We start from the raw sequence: 25443 nt of genomic DNA, 5'->3' as shown, positions 1-25443 counted from the left end.
GTTTCCAGACGAGGTATATGTATTATTACTACATCATTTGACAAAAAAATCATGATTTGTACAGTATATATTTTTTATGGTTTAGTAATCAAATCAAATCTCAAAGGGACAAAGTCGCTAAATTTTGGTTGTGGGGTGGTTTCAACTTTCAAGAAGTCACCATAAATTTCATTCAACTTGACATACCCTCGACACAACTCCAACCCCAACTCATCTAATTAATGCCCAGCCGCCACAAACCAACCCTAGAGTGAAATTTATTGATTCCTCTAGATTTATGCTAGTCCTAGATAATGGCAATGTACGTACTAGTAGTATTTTCTTGATAGATTTTAGTGCCCCCCTCACATTCACATGACATATTTAACGCGGGGTTAGCCAGGAATGCTTGCTCCTCTTTCCCCCCTTGGCTCCTTTTGGTCAAGAATCAAGATTGGGTGTGCTCGCACATACGCATGTCTTGCGGTGCATGTTGCTCTCAAATGTGTCTCTCTTGCACATGCACCTTCTGCTGCCACCATATTTTCAGCTACTTACTTGTTTTAGGTAAATTAAATAATTATTACCATCATCCTGCAAGACAAAAATTAAATACTACTACTAGTAGTATTTGGTACGGAGTAAATCTTATATACACTAACAGTGTATACACTTTCATCGTTAGATTCATGACATGTGTGTAAAAATTGAATTTTAAATTCAAATTTTACATAGTTATCATTCATCCAATACCGGGTGTAGGAAAAATTAATCCTTTGGTGTGTGTGTGTGTTGATGTGGGATTGATTAGGTCGAATTGAAAAGTTTGGTGGTCAAGAAATGAAGAGGGTTATTATCATTTATGGCCGGTTGTCTATTAAGAATAAAGTTTTGTACTCGAGGGGTAGGTCCATTTTTGCTCTTGGACATATTTGCTGGTGTGGAAGTGGTTCTTTGCTTCATTTGCTGTTTGCTTCTTGATTGAGAAATTGATGTGAAACTTAATTAACTAAGAGCTTCCGACAATGGATTTGGAAACTGTCAAACTTAACCAGCTAAAATACAAAGAAAACTATCCTATATATCTTGTCAGTTGACTCGTTAATTGCTAATTTGGTATTCATCTCTAGCTAGCAAGGTAACAGCTTCATGTGCAAGGTTGTAATTTATCCAAGATAGTTACAAAGTCCTAGATGTTAGCAATCAATAGGTGTGAATTCATTCATTGTTTTTTATTTCAGTCATTTGCTGTGTTAGGAGTTGAAGAAACCCTAACGTTAAAACTTCTTTCCTATTTTGGAAACTCGTAGTTAAGTTCCTTTTGCGTAGAGCCCCCAAGTCGTTGGCACACACTTATTGTAGAAATGTAGATTTATTATGGCCATAGTACTAGAGGTGTGTGGTCAATATTGGGAAGAGGGTCCGAAGAAGTTAGGGACTAGAGTCGTTAACATTTTTTTTAATGGTACCTATTGACCTAGCTAATTGGACAGATATACTTATATTGAAGGGTAGATGCTGTTAGGTATCAACTTAATAAATAAACTGTGAGGACGTTGTTTTGGTTTCTTTCGTCCCATAGCTAATTAAGTAATGTGATTAACTGCACATGGAATCCTCAGTGCAACTTTTTCAGTGTCACTTCTATATTTATGTCAAGTGTCCTATTTATTTAATTTATCATGTGCTGTTTATTTAAATTTCTTCTACCATCACGTGATAAGTGAGATTGGCACTGAATTTGACATTGAATAATGGCATAGAGGATCCCAACTGGATTAACTGAGGTTTCATTACATTGGAAAGTTTCGTTTCCTTCTTGGTTAAAGTCTTGAAAAGGAATCAATTGTCGCACTTTATTTGATTCTACTAATTCTCACTTTTAACGTTAGAAAGTTAATTTCAAAGATATCTATCTCTATATATAAATTGGTTCCTAAAGAATCAAATAAAGTTGCGCATAGCATACCTACGTACCTACCTTGGTAGCTGATGCTAACTTTCTAGGAATTCGGTTGACAATCTACAGAATTCACCTCCTAATTTCGTCAAACAAATAGTCTTAGACGATTGATTGATTGATTTCTTTCTAGTGAGTCTCTTAAAAAAAAAAAATTAACACTTTTCTTATACTTGTATAAAAAGCTAGAGTTGATGTTTAACTTGTCAAAAAAAAAAAAAAAAAATTTGTGACTGACAAAATGCTTCGTTATTGATCAGCTCATTGCCTAAACCTCAATCCCTTGGGGATAACCATCGCCTCATCTCGTGCGCTTAATCAATTTACTACTACTCGACATATTTGACCAACTCAAGCCAAGGCATATTGAGATAGACACAGCAAATTAATTATTAGTTAAAAAGTAAAACCCCATTTGGAAGGAAGTGGATAAAATTGATGTTCTCCACTAGAGCTGTGAAATGCAGACCATGATTTCCAAGAAAAAAGGGTGGTCAGAGTTTGCAACTAGCATAACGTTACAAAAAGAGGTGGTTTATCTATACTGAGGGCACTTGGAGAAATTGCCTTCTCAAGCCAAGGCATTAATTCTCTTCCCAGCGGGCAAGCAGCCAAGTCATTAGGGCAGCAGCACCTGTGTTTTCCTAGACGCAACAAACACATTCCATAAATCTGATTCTGATGTAGGTCATGAACAAAGTTGGACACGGAGCTAAAGTTCTGGAACTTGTCTGAACCATGGATTTGGGCATTGGGTTCCCACTTCCGATTTTGAGGTGCAACCATCCATCCATCCATTCAAGTGATGTCCTAATCAGCTTCATCTTCATAGAATGAATGACAGACATGCATTACCTAAGCAGTAAAGGCGGAAAACAAAAAATCTTTGTATCATGGCTTACGTCTAAAAGTGCCCCATTTTCGTTGTCTTTCATATTGATCTGGATACCCAAAGAAAGCTGACGGAATCTTATAGATGCACCCCTTTTTTTTTTTTTTGGTTATTAAACATATTATTATGTTCTTTTCTAGAAAATGAAAATTCTATATTTTAGAAGTAATTATGCATTCAGACAACAATCATTGGGATCGACCTAGCGATCAGAAAATACCTCTTTAAGGTTTTTTTTTTCCTGCAGTTAGATTCACAAGAAATTTTATTTTTTTTGGAGTTTCGACGTAGATAAAAGAAAATAAGGTGTTTGCTCCCATTAACCCTTCCCCGAGCCAATTAATAAACTGGAGGAAAACCTAGTCAATAATTTACTGTACATCATAATAAATGAACACCAAACTATAAATGCATATATGTATAGGTCTTTGCCCATAAAACAGGAAAGTGAAAAAAGTGAACCTCAATCAATGTCTAGTCTCCAGATCATCTTTGGGTTTTTCAAACTGAAGATTCAACCAACCAATGGAGAAGATCAATAAAGAAGACAGAGAAGGAAAAAAAGAATCTGTTCTGCCCAGATGCAACGTGAACATTACAAGTCAAATAATTGGTGAAGTGAAGGGATACCATCTTCAACTGCCCTGCCCAGCTCGGCTCGTTTGTGCAACCAAACAATTACTAGTACTGTAACAAGTAGTACCATAAAAAAATTTATTTAATCAACGGAGCAGCTTTTGGTCAGGCTTCGCCAAACTTGTATGGTGCAATTGTTTACTAATTATCTTCTTTTGGCATTTTTTTTTTCCCTTCATGCAATTACTCTACCACCTTCAAAGATCTGCTCTGCCAGTCAAACCAACCTTTTCATACTTTTATGAATTTTGTACTTAGGCTGATCCTATGAACCCTCCTTGTTCCTTAGCTGCCATATAGACTGGTGGGAGGTGGGATTTGGGATGACAAGATATCATATCTTACCTAGAAAGACTGATACATAATAGTATTTTAGTTCTTGTCAAGTTGCTTTTGTTTTATTAACCATAGTTAAAGCATCCTATGATATTAGACTTGCATATTCATTCTTGCTTAGGATCGAATCTAAAGTGTTTTATCATCACATGAACAAGAAAAGATTCCTCTCCTGCAAGTCCCATACTAGCTAGGGTGGTTAGTTAATGGAAGTTGTGTTATTGAAAATTGAAGCACCAATGTCAAGCCAAAAAGTTAGGTGATGTCGCAAATGGAATCTTTCTTTCTATTTTTTTTTCCTAAGAACGTAAAAGGATTCTTGTTGAAAGGGATCTCAACCAAAGTTTCGATGCCTGTACAAGGTTCTAATTCACTGTCTCCTTTCGGTTTCTTAAATCTCACTACTTCCCTGTTTGAAAAAAAAATTAAAGAAAAATCTAAAGTTTTAATATTGAATTAATCTTTTAAAATTTTTTTGATAGTAAAACGGAAGGATTAGATTAAAAAGGGAAATGTTGTTACATCATAGTATATAACAGTTAAAAACGTCTTAACTGCAACAACCCCAAAATAGACTAACACACTAGACTAGACAGCACTCGGACAAAAGATAAGGTGGTGTAATAGTGAGAAATGTTTACACTGTGTATACTATATGGGTCTTGGATACATGACAATTAGTTTAAAATAATTTAATAGAACTAATTCTATAAGACAAGTATCACTATGGTATAGATTGTATTTAGTAATGAGCATTTACACCTTCCTATCTAAACTTGAATATCGTACTTTAGTTGCCTTTTTCCCTCTTCTTAAATTGTTGTTCACTTTCTCTCAACCGTTAAAAAAAAAATTTGTCTGGACGGTTGAATATATATTTCTTCTTTTTACGTAGTATTTTATACACTAGGCAAAAATCAACAACTTGTTTTCACACGTTCGTATTAGATTTCAAAGTAATATAAAGTCCATCAAATTTTTACACAATATAACCATTCAAGAAATCAACTTAAAACAAACTAAAGTATGCATATGAATTGAAAAATATTAATAACTTAAAATATACTACTTTTTAATATTACCAAGAGTTTGTGTAACAAATGTCTGGCCTGGATATCTGTTTTTTAAAGTCAGTGAAGTAAAATAAAGAAAATACAAATGATATTTTCAGTCCAAAACAACTTCTAGTACTCGACCTTTCATTATGTAGTCAAATGTTAGAATGGAATGCAAAGGGCTATTCTCATGTGCATACCTCACTTGTAAAAAAAAAATCGAGAATAAATGGTATGAAGATATATATATATACTTACAGAGTAAAGTAAATATAAATTAACCATATAGACACATATATTACACTAGAACAAATTAATGCCCCGTTTCGTTCTCAATATTAATACTAATTGGATAGTTTATTTATTGTTTTTCATAAATGCTTCCCAAAGAAATTGGATAGTTTTCATAAATGGTCACATGGTCATGGAAAAAAAAGGAAATATATTTGTGATTTTTGGAAATCCCACCGACGCACGTGACTTGCAGCAGTCAGGCGTTAGCAGACTTTTGGATTCGATTCGATTCATGTCGTAATGGGCAGAGCATGGGGCTTCCTCGCACAAGTTGCGACCCGCTTTTCCCCTTTGCCTCTGAATCTTAATTAGCTTTTTCTTTTCTTCTTCTTTTTTCTTTTTTGCCCTTTTTCTTTTTCCGTTTGATGTCTATTCGCAGTTGTCAAGGGTCATTCTCGTACGGATGCCCACGTCATAAAAGGTATAAAAGCTGCACTGGCAGTACTATATGGAGAAAGACTCTCGATCTTTCTCACATCATGGATATTTTTTGGTTTTTTACTTTTCTGTTTTCGACCTTTTTAAGGTTGTTTTTCCTTTTTGCTTTAAAAAAAAAAAGGTTGCATTTCCATTTTACTATATATATATATATATATTTTGGAAAGAATAAAAGGAAATTACGTAAACAGGAGATTGTTTGGGATAATTTTTTGAAAAAAAAATATTGTAACAAATTTTTTTGTGATATATATGAAATAAAAAGGTGGTTAAAAAATATATTGATAATGCAATCAAATAAATTTTAAAGAATAATCCACTATCCAAACAAACCTTTAACACGCTCCACGTATAATCGATCTCCAAAAAAAAAATGATGTTTAGTTCAACTATTTTTTTTCTTTAGTAGTTTATTTTTAAGCGGTTGTTGTTTACTTTTGTTGGTCTATTTCGATGATTCTTTTGAACTTTGCGAAATCTTTTTTGCTTGATCAATAAAAAAATGCTGCCTTAATTAAAAAGTGCATTTTCAAAAATTATTTCGCTATGTTGTATTTTGTTTGCAATAGACATGTTCAATTGATGTCGCCGCATATAATTTTGTATTCTCAAAGACATGATAAGTTCTTGGAAATAATACAAGTATTTTAAGTTTTGTTATTTGTCCTATTGTAATATTTTGTTTAGCTTTACTTTTACGTGAAAACATTTTGAACGATTTAATTGATTTTGGCATTAAGATTGACTTTAACGATGTGAGACCGCAAATTTAACTTTTTTTTTTTATTTTGTCAAAAGATCATGATTGAATAATTGAAGGTTCCTCTAAACTTCTGCAGTGGACTACAAAGTAAATTTCCAGTTTTTTTTTTTTTTTTTTGCAATAAATCATATACAGAAATAAATAAATCTAAATACTATGCATTTCAAAAGTTAGAACATTCCACCTTCTCCAAAACAAATACGGACATGGCTTGGGTGGGGGACCATTATTCTCCATTTAATTCTACTTTCAGACGATGAATGACTCCATGATTATATTACATCTAAAATGGAGACAAAATTGCAATCAAATGTAAGAAACAAGAAGGACCCTTTCTCCCACTTCTTCTCTTTTATCTTGATCATTCTTGCTGGTTGAGTATACAATCATGATATATATATATATATATATATATATATATATATATATATATATATATATATATATGCAAAGAAAGACCAATGTACAAGTTGGTACAAAATTATGCACAATTCGATACGATGAATATCAAGTAACTACGACACCGTCAATTTTTCCTTTCTGGAAAATGCAAAAGAGTGGAGAAAGTATTGTTGTCTTTTTCCTTTGTATGGATTTTCGTTTCAAAACAAAATACTAGGAGTGAAATTTGTCACTATCAGCTCTTTGGGACAGATCAAAAAATTGAAAAGCTTATGAGTATGTTGTTTCATGCTTGCTCCAATATAGAAAATCAACGTCCACACTCTTATGAAAATAAACAGAAAACAGTCGACATTTACGGCATCAAGCATTTCATGATGGTTATGTTCAATATCCATGTTTGAACAAAAGGTACAAGTAGTTTTCCAGGAGGTACACGTCTCAATAAGTCATTAAAAAGTGTGGTATTGCCATTTTAGGCATTAGTAATAGACAAGGCACACGTTTGGAAACTATTAAGAAGTTGATTATCCCAAGTAAACAAATGATAGTTTTTTCCCTTTTTTTCATTTTTTAAGTTAGCACCACAACTTTTTTTTTTTTATTTATAATAACCAATGATTTGATTTAACACGTTGATACTCAATTATTTTTTACATTATCTTGGGCGAGATTAGACCTACACTCCTAATATTATCGATGCAAGTTATTAATGCATTGGAGGTATAATTCCCTTGTTTATGATAAATTGCACTTACTCTCAACAAAATAAACTGCGTACCCGTTCGGGGGTGGAGATGGATGAGTTGGGTGGTATGGGAGGAGGGAATGTAAGCAAAAGATTTCGGGTTCGGATTCTTCTACTTACACTAAAAAAAAGAAAAAAACTGCGTGCCCGTTCGTTTGTCCCTCATCACCCCAAACTATCCCGAGATGAAAACTTCCCTAGAATAGTCAGGCTTTCTCAAATTGTTACGCCCTATACGACTTTATCTTTTCTCATCAGTTTCATCTGCCTATCCATATCATGAATTTTCGCCGTCACAAGATCTTGTCCTTGGATTCTAACAGAGTACCTCTTGTACTTCTTTCTTTTTTTTTTTTTTTGGTACCTTCAACAGAGCAGAGGGAAAATTGTACAGGGCTCTTGACATCCTAGCAAATAATTTTATACCACGTTGTTTATTTCAACTTTTAACAAATTGGGGGTATATGCAACAAGTACAAAGACAACAGCAAAAATTCGTTCTTGACAAGTAAGGTAGCCCATCAACTTCTTCTCCAGCTCCATGACTGCCTCATACCGCATATATGATGGCAAAATTTAACTTGAGAAATACAGGTGAAGAAAGAATTCGAATGGTTGGGGTTTGGGGGAGTGAAGAAGGAGACAGCGACACTGAAAAGAGGTCAGAACCGAGGCGAGGCCTCTCGTGAACAACAAACCCATAAAGTGAGGGACGGACGGGCATGTGGTCCGTCCTCCGGTTAAGGGGACTGCGACGGAGACTGTTAGTCTACTAGTAGTTAATTAGTTGGTAGTGTTAGATACTTAGCCAATCAAAAAGTATCCAAGCGCCAAAGATAGAGCACCCAATCAATTAATGCCTGAAAAGCATGAGTAGACCATGTTTCTTAGCCCCCACCCGGGCCACCCTGCCTGATGAACTGTGATCATGCACATACATTACTTAAAAGATATTCTTTCTAGTCTTGTATGTTGATGCATGATGCATTAAAATTACGGAATTGCACTGTCTGTGATTAATGATTGGTATTAGTACATCACATCAAATTTGTATTAAACATGCAATATCTTATCTTTGAGTAATGGATCTCCTAAATCATATTCTAGTCGAAGATTTGAAAGTAAATTAGTAAGAGTTTTTCTGACTGGTGCCCATTGACATTCATTAACATGACGAAATTCTACGTAACCTACTATGTATATAAAATTATAACCTTCCTTTACATTTATACGCTTTTCCTAAGTATTTCTACCTTTTCAGAAATTTAATGGCTAAAGTATATATTTTAACGAGTGTCTATTTGGCATCCGTTAGACAGACCCAATTAATAATATTTGGATCCATATTCTACATGCAAAAAGTGTGTTTAATTATATTCCAGTTTTATTGCATTTCTTTAGATTTTAACTATATGTTTTGGCGAATGATAAAGCTTACATTTCTAATATCTGCACTCTCTTCTTAAGCATTGAACTTTATGTATTAATCTTCTGTTGTTTAACTTTAAGGACTCAAAGATTAAAAAATGAAGATTCGTGAGTAAAGTTGAAATCTTAAAACAATTAAGAGTTTGCAATTTTTTAAAGTTTTTTTTAAATAAGGTGGCAATAATGGTGCCCGATCGGTTAATTTTCATTGCTAACACTCCATTTTATAATCTCAGCGGCAAGCATAGATTTAGAAACAAAAAGTGGAATCTCAATATCTCTCCCTCTTGATTGGGTCTAGAGAATTTTCTTCTACTTTAAAGGTAGTGTAACGAATTGACAAGTATGAAAACAACGACGTTCTAAAGAGGTGAGCAAAAAATTGAACCCATCTAATTAAAATATTTCTTTGTCTACATCAGCTCTAGTCAGTGAATCATTCTTGCTAAGACGTTAATTTCATTTGTAACTGGAGATTAGTCGTGAATTCAAGTCATCAAGGAGTGAGTAAAAATCATTAACAATTTAATTGTTAAAAGCACCAATACATAAGCGAGAGACAACCGGTTTGAAGCTCAAGATTAATATTACACTCACAACATATGTATCATAACTCCATCAAGCATTAAATTTGCACACATGTATGCATGGTCCATAGCATCTACAGAGCTCCATAGCCCACAACCAGAGGAACACGACCACGAGCCCCCCAACATGCACGAATCCCCTTTTAGATCCGGAACCCATTTAGATTTGGTGGAGCTAGCTAGAAAGCTAGCTGCCCAGTACATACAGTAGCTGAGTAATTCTAGAAAGTAGAAAGCGAGAAGAAACAAAGCAAGTTGGAGTCATGGCAATGGGGGGTCGGGTCAATTACAGACAGCTGTCTAATCACTGAGCCTGCACCAACTTAGGACTTTGGTAGTATTTCCTGTGTGTGTCTCTCTCTCTCTCTCTCTCTTTTTGGGGTGTCTGTGGAAAGACATTTTATTTATTCGACTGACCTTTCTGCGTCTTTACTCTTTACCCGAAGGTCGCAGCAGGTCGACCCATATTCCATCGGGTTTTATTATTGATTGACTGATTGATTCCCAGGAATTCTGATTCCTGGTTCTTTATCGACCGTACATCACTTTCCTCAATTTCTGCTCCTGCTCCTGCTCAAGCTCAACATGTTTTCCGTTCCCGGGACTGCTTCTCTTCTTCTTCTTCCCTTCTCTTCCCTTAGGGCTACATCGAATCCGAGGTCATCTTTTTGCTTTCTTTTACTCCTAAACCCTGCAAAAATTTTCGATCAACTGTCTATCACACAGCTTTTCCCTACCCCCCTTTTTTTTTTTTTTTTGGCAAAAATCACGTTTCAAAATCTGAATCACAATATCATGCATTCTTGTCTTCGTCACACGAATCCCATCTCTTTTTTCTTTCTAGAATTTTTTTAAAAATAATATTACCGTGATGTAATTTATGTAAAATAAAATATGAATTTTAAAAAAAAACTTTGTTTATAATACAACAAGATAATTATTTTTGGTAAATAAGACGCTGTCAAAACCCTTTTCTTACACTTTTTTATTTTTCTTCCGTTATCAAATTTCATATAAAGTTCACAAAAATATTCACTACAAAAAATGGCCGTCAATCGTTAATAATCCATAGATTCTTATGTTTATACTGCTACCAGAGACAAAACAGAAAAGAAAAGGGAAATTTCCATGCAGCTGAGGTAAAAAGGATAGTTGATTAGAATATATAAGTTGATTTTTGTTGTGGGGTGACCAATTGAGCTCCGATGTGACAAGCGAACTGTTTATTCTAATTGATCGATTAAGAAATGCAAACAAAAAATCATGTGGCTACATTGTTGAGATATAAGTGTAGTTCAAGGAATCCTTTTAAGCAAATCTAATTTTGCAATAATAGTAGGAGATGTATGGTACTACTATTGGAGCAAATCAGATCCTCAATGTCACTTAATTAGTCGCAATTTGGTGCCACTCCTATAGTCACGTAATGTACAGTGAATTTGAATCATGAAAAAAATATATAATCGCATGATAACTTCTAGATAGTTGGCATAATTTTAAGAATGGTACGCAGAAAGTGACACCGAGCACCCCAATTGCTATTGGAGTACCAATTACCAACTAATCACACTCTCAATTAATATAAGATTGAGTCCTACAAAAGCAAATGGAGCATTTCTCTCGTGCTAATAAATTTCCGTTTGGTGGGAAATACCTTGTCATTCATTTCAACGGGTCCCCCTCCCCCTCTCCCCACCCAAAAAACCCCTTCCCTTTTTTGCTATTTATTCTTTCCCTCCTTTCAACAGCAGAACTTATTTAAACCCAAGGTCCCCTAAACTATGAAAAACTAAATTTTGCGTTTAGATTGCTATTGTCTAGAGTTTTTACAAAAAAAAAATTATTGTAACGATTTGATATATGTGAAATTAATATGATCATAGAAAATGTAAAAATTTTCTTGGAAAAAACTTTAATCGAAACAAGGCAAACTACACATGAACATAATTGTGGTATTGGAATGGCTTACACATAATATTAGCTTAAAGAAAAGCATTATGACGAGGAGATAAGCCTAAGCGAACAAATTAGCTAGTGTTTTCTAGATTTAACTTTTACCCTTTTTTGGGATGAGTAAAATTTCTCTGCTTTCAGGTTTCAAATAGTTATATAGCCTTTCTTTTGTTTTGATATGTGAGATCATTTGAAATGGGGCTGAGTTTTCCGCTTCATTTTTCCACTCCCGCCAAAAGTATACGTGCCAATTATCTTTTTTATTCTACAAAACTTCGACTGGAGGAAACCCTAATACGCAACAAATAGACTTCTAGACTTGGATGAATCGTACTGAAGACTTTTGACCACTTCTACTAAGTCCAAGGTCAATGAGAAACGTATTCTTCTTTACTGTCCAAACGTAGACCGACTTCTTTTCAGGCTTATGATTAATTCCATCCTCGATCCTTGGTGATTGGTCACTTTACAATTTTCTACATCTTATTCAAACCTATCTATCCTTTTCATGCATCATCTTCCATCTTCTCATTTTCTCTTCCTCCAAAAAAGATCAAAAGAAAATAGAAAAAGAATCCATGATCAAACGATAGAGATCTTACGATTTAAGCTAATGGTGCCTGCCATCAGCACCAAAAAGGAAAAGCAATGGTTAGTTATAGTAACGTATACGCCACTGCAGATTGTTAAGTTTGACAGTCGAAGATGACTGCAGTTTGAGATTTTTAATTTTTCTTTCCAAATAATTCCCTCCCATTTATGCATGTAGTTGCCGTTAAAGAAAACACTTTCAATTCTTGAATACTCGATTTCAAGTTCGACTTCCTGCTAAAAACGTTGTTAGTAAGTTACGTATAAAAATCATTGTAGGTTGCCCGATGTGTCGGTGGCATACTCTGACTCTAAATTTGTAGTTAATAATATACCCAAAGGAAACAAAAATCTATATGATCAAGACCTAAAATTAATACTCCACTTTAAGTAGCTAGCTATTCAAACTATAACGTCATGCTAAACACATAGCGGTAATGTAACAAGCACGTCATTCCATGGTACCACATGAAGAAATTGACAGACACAATACAAAGATGAGAAAGCAGGTAGCAAGCAATTGAAGCCCTCAACCACAGAGCTCTAGCTCAGCGGCCACCACCTCTCTTGGTATGGGAGGTCAGGGGTTCAACTCTTGCTTCCCACCAAATTGCCTGCCCCTCATGGGCAGGTCGGTTGGTCTCAGCAAGCCTCCTTAGGAGCTGGTGTCCAGTGCCCGCAAGGGTCCGAGTCCCGTGGTTATCGTGTTCGGGGGATAGGGCCTCTCCTCCCGGGCCGGAGTAAAATTAATCGGGCCCCGTAAGGATTGACCAGGACACCCACTCGGTCAGCAGAAAAAAAAAAAAAAAAAAGGCAATTGAAGCCCTCAAAACAGTTGTATTGATGAACTATATAACCTACGCCCAAACTTCAATATCCAATTTCATTGTCCAGCTAACTAACTAACTAACTATCTAGTACCGTCAAATTTGTCCCAAAACCCCTTTCATTACTATTACTCCATAGGAAAAGGGCTCTTTATAATAATGGCATTGCTTGGTGCATAAGCCATATTTGTGCACGATAGCTAAAAAGTGTGGTGCTAGGGTTTGGACACAATCTTTTCCATGTTGGGCTACTAATTGAGATTTGTTAGTTGGGACTGGGAGGTCGGTATGATTACATGATCTACCTTCCATTAAAGGCAAATTTAGTACATAACTAAAAGCTTTGTGATACAGATCTCTATAACATGTTTGAAAGTCAGCTTCATGAATTACATCATGTGATATACGCATTTCTTCTTCTTGTTTTTTTTTTTTTTTGTGATTATTCTAGAAAAGGTGAAAAGGATAAGGTAACACAATTACCAGCTCACATTAGTTGGACAGCTTCCAGTTAAAGCAATGATAGTTATGATTAAGGATGTGGTTTGATATTTTTTGTTTAGTCCCTAGTGTGTGTTGTTGATGCATAACTAAGTCGGAAAGCGTGGCATAATTTTCTTCATTTTTGTTAAGAGACTAATTATCGCACGTTAACTTTTCAAAGATTTCCAACCACATTTAAGAGATTATTTGGACCACCGTACTAGCTAGGTAATTGCCAGTTAGTCATGAGATGGAATCTCAAGTTGTTTATCATTTTCCATACAATTGCAATTTGACAACATTTACTAGACGAAAATACGAGTGAATTAATGGCCGGGAATATGGATGTGCCAGAGAGAACTAACTGATCTTGAATTGCCAGCAAGGAAGATGGGCTGAGTTCAATAACTTTGTGAGGAAACTGAAAATTGAAATGGCAGCTTAAAGATCGACAGGTAACATTACTACTGTCTACATCAGGTTTCAGAATGTATAGATTGCGTAGAGATTTCATTTATCGTTTGCTAAGCAAACAGAAAAGGAAATCTCCCTCTTTTTTTTTCTGTCAGGGATGGATTGGGGTCCTAGTGGACCATGTTTCTTGATGGAGGACTAAATTAATATGCTGAGAGAACAGTTGGTTATTGTTTCTATTCAAGAATTTACAAATAAATTTCCGGATTCAGACATTAAATTGTACTTAAATTACTACAATTTGACAGAGACAACAATGGGACTCGGTATCTTTATGAAGTGATATCCATCCATAATCATCAAATTGAATCATTTTTTATTCTTTTTATAATTTCAACTTACAAATGTAAAAAGCACAAGGAAAAGAAAAACCCACCCATAACTGGATATGTTTGGATACGAGCAGTGATATATGGCAACACAAATTATCGAGTTGAGTCAATTCCTAGCATGAAATTTAGTATCGATCAAACTCGAACACAGAGTAAATTGTTCGAGCACTCAGTATTTCCACTTGACTTGACTCGTATAAAAGCAAGCTTTTGAAGCTATCTTCAAATCCTTTATTTTGAATGATATATAAATCTTGCGGATTAAAACGTTGGGGACCTGTGGCTGAATCTAGAAGCTTGGGGTTCTTTTTTGTTTCTGTCAATGTGATGGTTTTCAACGTTGAAGAAGATGTCCCTGTAATATCAGACTGTTACTAATTCCGCTCAATCAAGCCCATAACTGGAAAAATATGCAGCCCCATTAAGCGTATAGGTTCCACTGCTGCAGATCCCTAATTGAGCCCAGCAATCAACAGAACCAGTAAATTGAGATTTGTTGTGCGGACTCTCTCAGATGATAAGTTAAAGAAACAGGCCCGGGCTTCTTTTTTTTTTTCCACTAGTATAGTCATTGTTTAGAGCGGGGCTTGGTATCAGTAAAATCAAGAATTGTCAGGCTTTCTCCAAAAAATAGTATATGTATGTATGTATGTATATTATTCGACAACAAACAAGGACACGTTACAGGAAGTGCAAATCGTGCAAGTTAACTCTATGTGACTAACATTAATCGTTGAAAATTCATCAACATCTAGCAGTCTAAAGTATAATTAACATCAAGATGGACTGAGCCTGGAGAAGGAGAACTTAAAGAAGCAATCCAGAACCTTGGAACTTCTCTTCAGTAAGACAATCCAATCTTTCCACCATTACAGGCGACATGTAGTTTTTCCAGTCTCCAACTCCACCTTGCCGAAAGAATGTTTTGTTTTCTACACCACTTGGCAATTTTCCATCTTTGTTCACCTTCAATTTGCTCAAATTTTCAAAGCTACACAACTTTATGATTCCATCCTCCACCCCTGATGCCTCTTCCTCTCTAGAAAAAGGGACCCCAAAAAACTCAGCCAAGCGTTTGACATGGAGATTGGGATCTTCTTTCATTTCTTCATACTTCAAGAAGAGAACTTCATTAGGCCTTTTTCTGCTTTCTTCCCAATAGTCTGACACATGATCCCAAAAGGGTCCAAAAATGCTGACTCCTCTGCAGAACTTGTCAAAGGCTACTTCAAGAGAAATAGACACCAAATGATTGAGTCTTAACTCATTCATGAAGTGCCAAAGAGACACGAAAGTGTCCTTCGGGTTTCGGCATATATATACAAGTTTACATTCTGAATTCTTGGCGCATTCTGGCAGCGAAATATAAGGCAAATGTGTTGCAAAGAGTCTAGGCGAAGAGGGGTTGAAGATCGGGTTATCAATGTGGGATTCAAGTTCTAACTGAGGTACAAGGTCGTGAGGATTGTTATAGAATAAAGGGTGCTTTCCAGGATCATCAATGGAGTGTGAATTGCGATTGATTATGGTGAAAGCTAAGGCTTTCAACCAAGTTGTGCCACATTTGGGGGCTGAGACGAGGAGAATATCGGTGTCTTGAGCTTGGAAGTGTTGTTGACATTCAAGAACTCCTTGGAATTGCCAGGCCGGATACCAAAAACCTTGATACTTGTAGAGATGAGGTTCAGCCCATCCCTTTTCTTTTGGTAGAGTTGAAAGCAGGTCCTTGCATTCTGGGACTATTTCATCCTCTTGCAAGTACTTTGGAGCTGCAGAAGATTGAGATATTGACATTGATCCAAGAAGATAGTACCAGAAAGAAATGTTTAGCATAGGCTCTTATCTTCGAATTAACCACCATTTATGGATTAATGATCTTTAATCTACCATTTTCTCAGATTTTCATTTATCCCAGCTCTTGTCTCTTACAGACCAAATTGCAAATTTTTCTTATAAAACACAAAAAATTGGATGCCTTGCTTAGATTGATTTGCAAGATAATGCATGTTTCCTTTTCAAGTGCAATTTTGTGACCCCATGATCTGTACTATATACATATATATATATATATATATATATAAACATATACATATATATAAAGTGGTGTTTGACGATTAATTGATCACTTTAATTGGTTGCTTACGAAAACTGAGAAGAAGACAGAAATCAAAGCTGAAAATTAATTAATTGGCGTCTTCTTCAGTGGCTCCGTATCCTGCATGTATATCAGACAGACAAAAGGGCCGGCAGGGGTGAGATAAAACTATAGAAGTATTGGGTACCAGAAAACGAATCACTGCCCAAGACTGTCAATCGGGCCAGATAAGCCCGAGCTTGATCCGAAATGTGTAGAGTTGAGCTTTGTACATTACTGAGTTCAGGCGAAGCTAGACGATGTTTAAATTAGGCCTAAAGCTCTAATATCTTTATGAGTGAGTATGAGTCTCACGTTACGAGTTTAAAATTCAATACTTGAATCGAACTTGAACTTGAAATTGTTAAAGTATAGTTTACTTGTAATACTAACGCTTGAAAGTTAAAAAGTTTTACTTTTTTTTTTTTTTTTTGTGAATTGAACTTGGAGTTGTTACGGTATGATCCACAAAGTCCAATTAATAGCCCTAGCAGTAACGTTGCTCTTGAAAATTTGTATTTTACACTAGTAGGAGCAAGAATATCAAATGCAATTTTCTGATGACAAAGTTATTTGAAACATTATTAATTTTTAATTGGAATAGTAGTTTCAACTTACAACACGCCAATAATGACAATGATTCTAGATGATAATCTTAAGAACCGAATATCTTACTATTTTAGTTTCGTGGGAGCTGTTGGCCTATATTGTATTGCTGTAATTTAAGACACTCATCGAATGGTGAGTGAGGGAAAGCTTGTTGCCATGCACATTCCAATTATTTGGTCAATGTCTATGCCTCTAAAGATAAAGCTCGTAAATACATTGTCAACCAATAATGATCATTTTAGCTATAGATCCAAAGAAGCATAAGAAAAAGGCATATTGTTACAATGATCCCGTAGCAATGATTAATTTCTAGAAAGTTATTTAGTCCATCAAAATGCAAAATTGTAGACACCAATAGTTCGTAACTACACCAATTTTTGTCTTTAAAATTTTGAAAAAAAAAAAAAACAGTTGTTGAAAACAAATATACACAGGTTATTAGATAATATCTTCTAACGTTTCCGGAAAAAAAAAAAATTAGATAATATACTAGATAGACATTTGTAAACATGTGATATATACACACACAGGGTGATACACATGTGTGTTTGTAAACTATATATACATGTACGTTAGAATTTAGACACCATTGTCGAACTAAAAGCTGGTCATTGTCCAATCAATTGGAGATCGATCATGAAGGTCAAAAAATCTGCTTTACTCCAGATCACTCTTGTCACACTGGTCACAAGTTTTAACTGGATTTGTTCAGATGGTGTCCACAATCAAAGAAAAGCAAATTTTATTTCATAACAAGGCATTACATTCATAGGCAGCTGAATGGAGCCTAAAAATCACATTTTCAGACGTTCAAACTGTTCCAACTGAAGAAAAACTTCAGGTACTAATTATACTACTGCAAATCAGAAAACAACTTGGTAGAGGGACCTGCAAGGTAATCACCGATAAGTAATCAACCTTTACGAATAAAGACTCGAACATCGAAGACGTCTCTGAAACATTTAATGCAGCAACAGACTTTTGATCCAAATGCATTGAACTATATATAAGCCTATAGTTTTAGCCCAGATGCATCAAACTTTTGTTGAGTTATAGAATTTAGCCGAGCTACCATCTTAGCATTCAGAAATTTCATCCAGTCCCCAACCTCACCTCGCCTGAAGAAGGCCTTATTTTCTTCACCAGAAGACAGCTTCCCACTCTTGTTCACCTCCAAGTTGCTCAACTTATCAAAGCTACAAAGGTCAATGATTCCCTCCAGGAGTCCTGATGCTTCCTCCTCAGAAGAAAACGGATACCCCAAGAAGTTAGATATTTTCTTCAACTGGGAAGTGGGCTTTTCTTTCAAATCCTCGTACTTCAAGAAAAGAACCTTATCCGGGTTTTTCAAGCTTTCTTTCCAGTAACCTAAAACATGGTCCCAAAAGGGTCCATACGCGCTTACTCCCTTACAGAACCTGTCGAAAACATCATCAAGTGAATTACTTTCCATGTTCTCAAGCCTCAGCTTGTTCGCGAAATGCCACAGGGATACAAAGGTATCCTTAGGATCTCGGCAGAGATAAACAATCTTGCAGGGACAATCATGCACGGATTGTGGCAATGAAACTAATGGCAAATGAGTGGCGAAAAGTCTAGGGCTAGTGAAGGAAGAGAGGTCAGGAGTTTGGTTCTCGACATAGATCTTTGAATCCAGATAAGGAACAAGCTCATGAGGGCTATGCATGAGCAAAGGATGCTGTTCCATAAAAGAATACTGCATGCGGTTAACTAAAGCGAATAGAAGGGCTTTCAGCCATGTAGTCCCGGATTTGGGAGTAGTGACGAGGAAAATGTCAGAATCTTGGGCTTCAAAGTGTTTTTGACATGCAATGACACCTTGAAGCTGCCGGGCGGAGTGCCAAAAACCTCGGTATTGGTAAAGATAAGATGAAACCCATCCTTTTTCTTTGGGTAGAGAAGGCAGCAACTCCTCACATTCTTGAGTCAGTTTATCATCTTGTAAGTACTTTGGAGGAAGGGGAGTACTACTAGTCTCGGTATGTAGAGGCATGGTTTATGATTTTGATTTGTGAAGTTGTGAGAGAATATGGAAATCGTAGAGGGTTTATTCAAGATGGTGTGTGATGATGGATGATGTACATATAAAGGACTACCATTACCAGTTATTACAATTAACAAGTCTGAACATAGACAGGGACAATATACCTGTAAACAGGGACAGGCTGGTCTTGGAATCTTGGCCAACAGCTCCATTACATATCTCCAAGCTTTCTCATATTCACGATCACAGCCGCGCCTAAACATAAATATATATATTTTGACGTTGATAATGTCCTTCCCATACATATGGATGCTCTTAATAACTCAAATGTACATGTAAGTGGGAACAATAATATCTAAAATTTAGGTACTGAGGTGGAGATGAAGAACGTATAACAAATTCAAACATAATCCGATAAAAAAAAAAAAGATTGCGTGCGCCGGCCCGCACATATGGACGGATATAGCTAATTAAGCAGCAGGTGTATGTTTCGTGTACCATGCGGTAGCATTTTTGTTATTAAACCAGATTTAGCATAAATAAAAGCGGTTGATCGATCGGGAAAGTTTGTATTTGCTTCCACGAGAGACCATCCGTTTCAATACTATTAATTCCACAGTTTTCTTTCTTTTTTGTTTATCTGCTAAAACCAAATTTATATACCAAAAATTATAGACCAAATTCAACCTTTTGGCTTCAAAATCATGTTCTTATATATATATAGCAAATTGTTATTTTAATGGGGGTAAAGTCTCATGAATGATTAAACTACTAGATGCAAGACAGCTCATAATTTTTCTTGGTTCAAGAAATAGCTTCTAGTTTTGATCTTAATAAAAGTTGTCTCTTGTTGTCTCATACTCAAAACTCGACAAAAAATAATAATAATAATAATAATGAAAGTACGATTGACAGAAATAAAACTCAAAACTTAAGCAAAATTGAAAAATCTTTTCCTTCTTTTTCATTTTCTTTTCCTCAAAAAAAGGTTAAGTTGTTATTGGCACCTTGCGTTTTTATATTGACATGTAATTAATTAATTGAACCCATTCCTCTCTAGAGGTGTCGCCTGCTAGCACAAGCAGTTGAGGTGTCGCACTCCACGTTACTGTGTCTGCCTGGCATCTGCCATGGGGACTTGGGTTTTCTCCAATAAATTTTCTTTTCATTTTTCACGATTTTCATTTTCCACGATGTACATTTGAATGGATGGCATGCGTTTTCATTTATTAGAAAGGGATATAATCATTTTAAGTTTAATTAATCCTAACTCTTGTTAATAATTGAAAACATATATCATACATCCAAATGTGTATCGTGAAAAAATGAAGAAAGAATTTAGCAGGAACTGAAGATTAGAGAAGCAGAGAAGTTCTAACCGCTGCCATCAAGAAATGTTTTACTCAAGGATCTGAAGATGCGACTGTTGACGTGTTGGTGATTTCGAATAGGTTCCCACTCTCGACCGTTCCTATTGTATCCATATGAAAACATGCATAATTACGTGGGCATTCACATCCTATAGTTGCCCTATTAATTGATCATTTCCCAGTAATCAAAGCAATAATCCATTGATGATCTAATTTGGATACAGTTCCTCAACAAGCTAAGGAAAATTCATTCGCATTTTTCTCTTCTTACGCTTCTTCTGTGTGGCAATGAATGCAGCACCTGGTTGGAGCATTGAAAAGAGGGATACAGACAGCTGACTTGACTTCTTGTTGGAAAGTTTTTGATTCTCCATCTGATTGGCATTGAAAAGCAACTCTAATAAGGGTATAATTAAATTGCCAAAGCAACAGTTCACAATCAGCTAGGAGAAAAGAGACTTCAAGAGACTGATTCTTGATCGAATAATTAATTATAACCAATCCGTAGTATCTGGAATATGCGTCCAAAAGTAACTGCAGATAGAGCAGAGGACAAACTTGGCAAAGCTCTGGGAGATGCATCATCACTTCATTGTTCAAAATCAGGCAAGCCAATCAGAGAATAACTGGAATCAGCAGATCCAACAAGTGGGATATACTCCGATCCTCTAACATGAACGCTAAAGCATGCTGCAGAAATATTAAACAAGTCAGAGATTCGTCCAAAAGGAATACAAATTACCATCAAAAGTGATTCCTTCTCCAAGTCGAACTCATCCAGAAAAAATCAAGTTACTTCACATGCAGAGAGACAAACAAAATATTGGCATACTTCAACCTTAGCAAAAGCACTTGAGACTAAGATCTCACTTCACTATTCAGCTAATTTAGTTTGACAACCATGTGAAACAGAGAAAGAGGAGCTTAGAATTTTGAGATAACACCAAAAAAAAAAAACTTTATAAGTAGGATACTATAGAAATTGAGATGATCTAAAGAAACTTATGCCGCACACCAGCACCATGATGGACTGTTTCCTTTCATTTTTCTTACATGCAATAATCAGATATGGCTAGCACATGGTCCAGTATAAAAACTATTCTGAACCAAGAGACTAAACCTGCTAACTATAAAGTAAGATGTCGACTGCCCTGTGATGAGGCCACAGGTTATCCTGTACAGGGTAAATATTCCACCTACTCAACTGAAACCTTGCAAATCATTTTTTCGACTCGGAACCATTTTAAGACAGAAATTCTCTAGGCCCTATTGGGCACAAAAAAAGTCTGGTAGAAATAGTTTATTCAGGAGTCCCTGAGGGTATAATCATAATAGTTATGTCAACTGTAACCAAGCTCTACTTTTCTCAGCAATTAGTACTCCGCTAGTAGATCTATTGCCAGAATTGAAAAAAAAATGTAAACGTTTAGATAAATAACAACAAGAAGCAATACGTAACCATTTTCTATTTTCATAACACTTTGGAGCATTGTCTCCATCTTCATTTTCATGTCTGAGCTTTCATCCATTTCCGGAGCAAGAACAGTCAGTTTCCTATAGATTTCACGCACAAATTTGCATATCTTCTCAGCATATTCAAGTTCACCGTCTGATATTCTACCAATTGCCAACCTCATTAACTCTCCCGTCAAGTCTGCAAGCTAGGAGAGAGAAAATTTTTTTTAGAATAATGAATTAATATTTATGAAAAGAGGTAGCTATAATTTAACCTATACATCTGAGTATGATCCAGTATAAAAAAACACTAGGTTAGATATCAAGCAGAAACAAGGTACAACTTTATCACCTCCGTCAAATAAAATTTAACCCATTCAGAAGGGATTTATTCCTTTTCACAAGATGTGCTGCAATTGACAAATTTGCAGAAATGGCAGAAATTTCACCCATCTAAATGAAAAGGGTTATTAAACATACATAACAAGTTCAAGGCAATACCCCCAAGAGATAGTCTAGAATGTTAATCTGCAAAGGTTCATGCGATGGATCACTCAGTGGTAGCAAGCTAGCATTGATCTCATCGAGTATTAAAAGAGTCCCAGTCTTGCAAAAGTTACAGAGTGTTGCAGCTTCAATATACTCCTGGACCTATAATATTGTGAAGAAGGAACTGACATCAGAAGTATTTTTTTCCTAGAGTCTAGGCAAATAGAAAGATTTAAAAAGCACAACCCCAGGAGAGTATGCTCGTCGTAGCTTCCAGAAATCAGTCCCCTGTAGTTCCTGTACGAGTCGCGATACATGCTGATCCTTCACTGCTGCAAGATCTTTTTCTGCTTTTTCTAGAACTTCCTTTTTGTTATGCTTGCTAATCCTGTTTATGAATATATAAAGCAGGAAAGCATCAAAAACATTGGCAGCTTCAGAGTGCACAAACTAGCAAACTATAAGTAAAGCAATCAGGCCATATTAGTTCAAAACCAAACTAAAAATTGCATTTGAAAATACCAAAAAAGTAAAGAACACAGTCAAAATTGTCCAATCTGTTGTCTCCAGAAATATATTTCCAAGGAAGATAATGATTTTGAACAAGGACAGACAGCAGGTAAATGGATTCCACTCCCACCAGAGACAACGAATGCCTAAAGGCAAATTATACCGAGTTTGGTTCACTAATCTTCCTCACCTGTGGACCTGAAATATAACCTTCTTGCTATTCATAGTGATATCCCGACTTGCTTTCACAACCCTTTCTCTTTTCTCATTCTACAGCAAATAAATTGGCAGATTAAACATTGAGAGATGGGAATTATTTTCGTTTGTCAGAAAGGAAAATAGATCATACAAAACAGCAAATCTCTAGCAATGTACAAGGTCTTTACAATGCAAGTGATACCATATAGACATTTGGGCACCAGAAACTCATGCTTGTTTAGCAGTTTTAAATTAAAAATCAAGCCAAAAGGCAATTAAAGCATGAGGAACAGAATCTTCAGCTAAGAAATTGCTCATAACTATATTTTATTGCTCTACTAGGAAGCACCAAATGTTGTGTAGAGCATCGCACATAAAGAGACACAAATTTAGAAAACAAAAAACAGTAGTAACAGATGACAATATTAGCTATCAACAAAATCACAAATTGTAACATTCTTTTTCCAAATGTTATGCTAACAAGACACAACAACGCATATTCTACATTAGTACCTACATTTTTCATCTATGAGAAGAGTCATTAAACCTCATGGCCTACTTGCACATTCTCACATTCACATCTTTCGGGCCACACGGAATAAAAAATTAGCCTTTCTATATCCCCGGGCCCCAGATTGTGCATTGCAGTACTGAGAGTTAGTCATTTACTAGTCCTAACAACCTTGCTGGTACAAGTCACATGAATACAGACCTTCCACTTAATGAAGACATGTCTTCCTCAATTCCCACCCGAAGACCCAACAACTCGTTTAAAACTCGTTGATGATAATAACATAAAACCGGTACTAAAAGTAGTTACTAGCATTGGCTTCCACTATTGCTAAATCAAAATTAAAAAAGAAACGGAAAAATACATGATAGGGAAAAAACTCGAATTAAGCAAGCAATGCATATTATGCAGTGTTGTCTTGGGTTTCCAATTTTTCTTCTTGTTCATAATGCGAATCAAAGACTTTAAGCAAAATAATAACAACCCTTTTGCTAGATTCTCCTTCTAACACAACCCAAGCTTTCAATTCAACTAAACTAAATAGAAAGGGGAAACAAAAAACCAGTAAAGATTAAAATTTTTAATCCTGTTTCGCCATTTTCCAGCCATTCAACGCCCCTCCTCTCCTCTTATTCTTCTTAACCACATTACCAACCAAAAGTTCAATCACAATAACAGAAAACCCATGTAGTAAATCGTTGTTCTAACAACTCCAAAATCCAAACTTGCAAGGAAAACAATACTTCCCATACAGTCACATTGAAAAACAGTAGAAGCATGAAGCTTACGAGGTCATTAAGGTACTGGGCATAGTTAGAGAAGGCGTTTTTCATCTGAGAAGAAGAAGAAGAAGAAGACTCAGAGTCAGCCCCAGCCGTGGAGCTCATGACGCTGATGGTTCTTGCCCTTTTGACACCGCCACCCAAAGTACTACTATCGGCGACTGTTTAATGATGAAAAAGAAAACAAAGGGCTTAATTGCATTTTCTTATGTTGTAAATAAAGGATTGGTATATGGGTTAAAGAGAGGGATCATAATAGTAGAAGAGTAGTAAGAATAAAAACTTGCACTGGTGGAAGCGCTGTGGTTTTGGAGCCATCGTCAGAAGAAGAAGAGTTCTGGAAATTTTGTGCAGAGTGAAGGAGGAAGATTGTAACATGTGTCCTGCTGCTTCTGCCGCTGATTGTAAAACATGTACCCTCTCCAGAGCAGACACCTTATAGTATGTTGTAATTGCACTGTGGTATTCTCCTTGGGCTTTTTTTCTTTTTTTTTTCCTATTTGGTCTATACTATTTGGATGTTATTTAGGGAAAAAAAATTTCAATTCTTTTTTCAAACATGTATCCTAATTAATTTTTTTTATTTTGCATATATCATACTAAATAACTTTTCTAAAAAATATTCGAATAATATTTTCTCCTGAGTTAGTTTCTAGTTATGCTCAATTACTCGTATTTCATTAGTTTTTATCGAAGAGTTTATGAAAACTTATACTTGTAGTAATAAAAAACTTCAAAATCAGATGTTATTTTAAGATTTAAATCGTTGGGAATGACGCCCAAAAAAAAAAACTCATCAAAGACACATGACTTTGTTCCTCGTGGAAATTAATATTATTGCTACGTAAATTATGTAAAACCAAACAAAGAAACAAGAGTTATTATCAGGCTTATTTTTGTTCTTGACAAACCTCCTTTTTTTCATATATTCTGCGTTTGGAATCTTTTGTAAGATTTCATAGATGACGTATGCGCAACAGTTGCTGTGGTGTAGTGGTTATCACGTCAGTCTTACACACTGAAGGTCCCCAGTTCGATCCTGGGCAGCAACAATTTTTTGTATTGTTTCTATGCCAATTTTTAGTATAAACCACGCTTTCACCTGTTTCAACCTTCATTAAAGCCACGTATATTTTATTTCCCCTTCTTGCATTGTTTTCCCGAATCTCCCCTGCCCCACTTCTTCAACTTCAATCCCATTG

At 35.6% G+C, this 25443-nt stretch overlaps 3 protein-coding genes and 1 non-coding gene across 8 annotated transcripts; 1 reads left to right on the top strand and 3 right to left on the bottom strand.

Annotated features, from left to right (window-relative positions):
* Positions 1–14848: 14848 nt before the first annotated feature.
* On the bottom strand, positions 14849–16209 carry LOC140021045 (cytosolic sulfotransferase 12-like). Its single transcript, XM_072071756.1, has one exon. It carries the CDS (start codon positions 16009–16011, stop codon positions 14986–14988), a length of 1026 nt encoding a protein of 341 aa, XP_071927857.1. The 5' UTR covers positions 16012–16209; the 3' UTR covers positions 14849–14985.
* Positions 16210–17637: 1428 nt separating this feature from the next.
* LOC140021529 (cytosolic sulfotransferase 12-like) lies at positions 17638–19084 on the bottom strand. Its single transcript, XM_072072575.1, has one exon. It carries the CDS (start codon positions 18933–18935, stop codon positions 17934–17936), a length of 1002 nt encoding a protein of 333 aa, XP_071928676.1. The 5' UTR covers positions 18936–19084; the 3' UTR covers positions 17638–17933.
* LOC140004009 (uncharacterized) lies at positions 18197–24720 on the bottom strand. 5 transcript variants are annotated; one of them, XR_011825355.1, is made up of 10 exons: positions 24529–24720; positions 24248–24402; positions 22941–23020; positions 22487–22628; positions 22253–22402; positions 21756–21957; positions 20855–20986; positions 20568–20670; positions 19091–19181; positions 18197–18339 (listed from the first exon to the last, which is right to left on the bottom strand). XR_011825355.1 is itself a non-coding variant. In XM_072072576.1 (8 exons), the coding sequence occupies exons 1-7, from the start codon at positions 24617–24619 to the stop codon at positions 20886–20888; spliced, it is 921 nt and encodes a 306-aa protein (XP_071928677.1). In that variant the 5' UTR covers positions 24620–24720; the 3' UTR covers positions 20309–20670; positions 20855–20885. The 5 variants fall into 5 exon arrangements, 3 of the variants coding, with proteins under 3 accessions (XP_071928677.1, XP_071928678.1, XP_071928679.1); XR_011825354.1 differs by lacking the exons at positions 18197–18339; positions 19091–19181 and adding an exon at positions 20309–20397; XM_072072576.1 differs by lacking the exons at positions 18197–18339; positions 19091–19181 and having other exon boundaries at positions 20309–20670.
* Positions 24721–25220: 500 nt separating this feature from the next.
* On the top strand, positions 25221–25293 carry TRNAV-UAC (transfer RNA valine (anticodon UAC)). Its single transcript has one exon. It is a non-coding gene; the product is annotated as a tRNA-Val (tRNA).
* The last annotated feature ends 150 nt before the right edge of the window (positions 25294–25443 follow it).

The sequence above is a fragment of the Coffea arabica genome, chromosome 11e (assembly GCF_036785885.1).
Source record: "Coffea arabica cultivar ET-39 chromosome 11e, Coffea Arabica ET-39 HiFi, whole genome shotgun sequence".
NCBI lineage: Eukaryota > Viridiplantae > Streptophyta > Magnoliopsida > Gentianales > Rubiaceae > Coffea > Coffea arabica.
This window is presented reverse-complemented; position numbering and strand designations above follow the sequence as displayed.

Bases quoted from the DNA above. Each gene is read 5' to 3' on its own strand.
- LOC140021045 (XM_072071756.1), bottom strand. From the start codon at position 16,011: ATGCTAAACATTTCTTTCTGGTACTATCTTCTTGGATCAATGTCAATA.
- LOC140021529 (XM_072072575.1), bottom strand. From the start codon at position 18,935: ATGCCTCTACATACCGAGACTAGTAGTACTCCCCTTCCTCCAAAGTAC.
- LOC140004009 (XM_072072576.1), bottom strand. From the start codon at position 24,619: ATGTTACAATCTTCCTCCTTCACTCTGCACAAAATTTCCAGAACTCTT. The intron at 23,021-24,247 runs GTAAGCTTCATG...TATTTGCTGTAG, and splicing joins CCCAGTACCTTAATGACCTC to AATGAGAAAAGAGAAAGGGT. The intron at 20,987-21,755 runs GTTACGTATTGC...ATATTTCTGCAG, and splicing joins TGTTATGAAAATAGAAAATG to CATGCTTTAGCGTTCATGTT.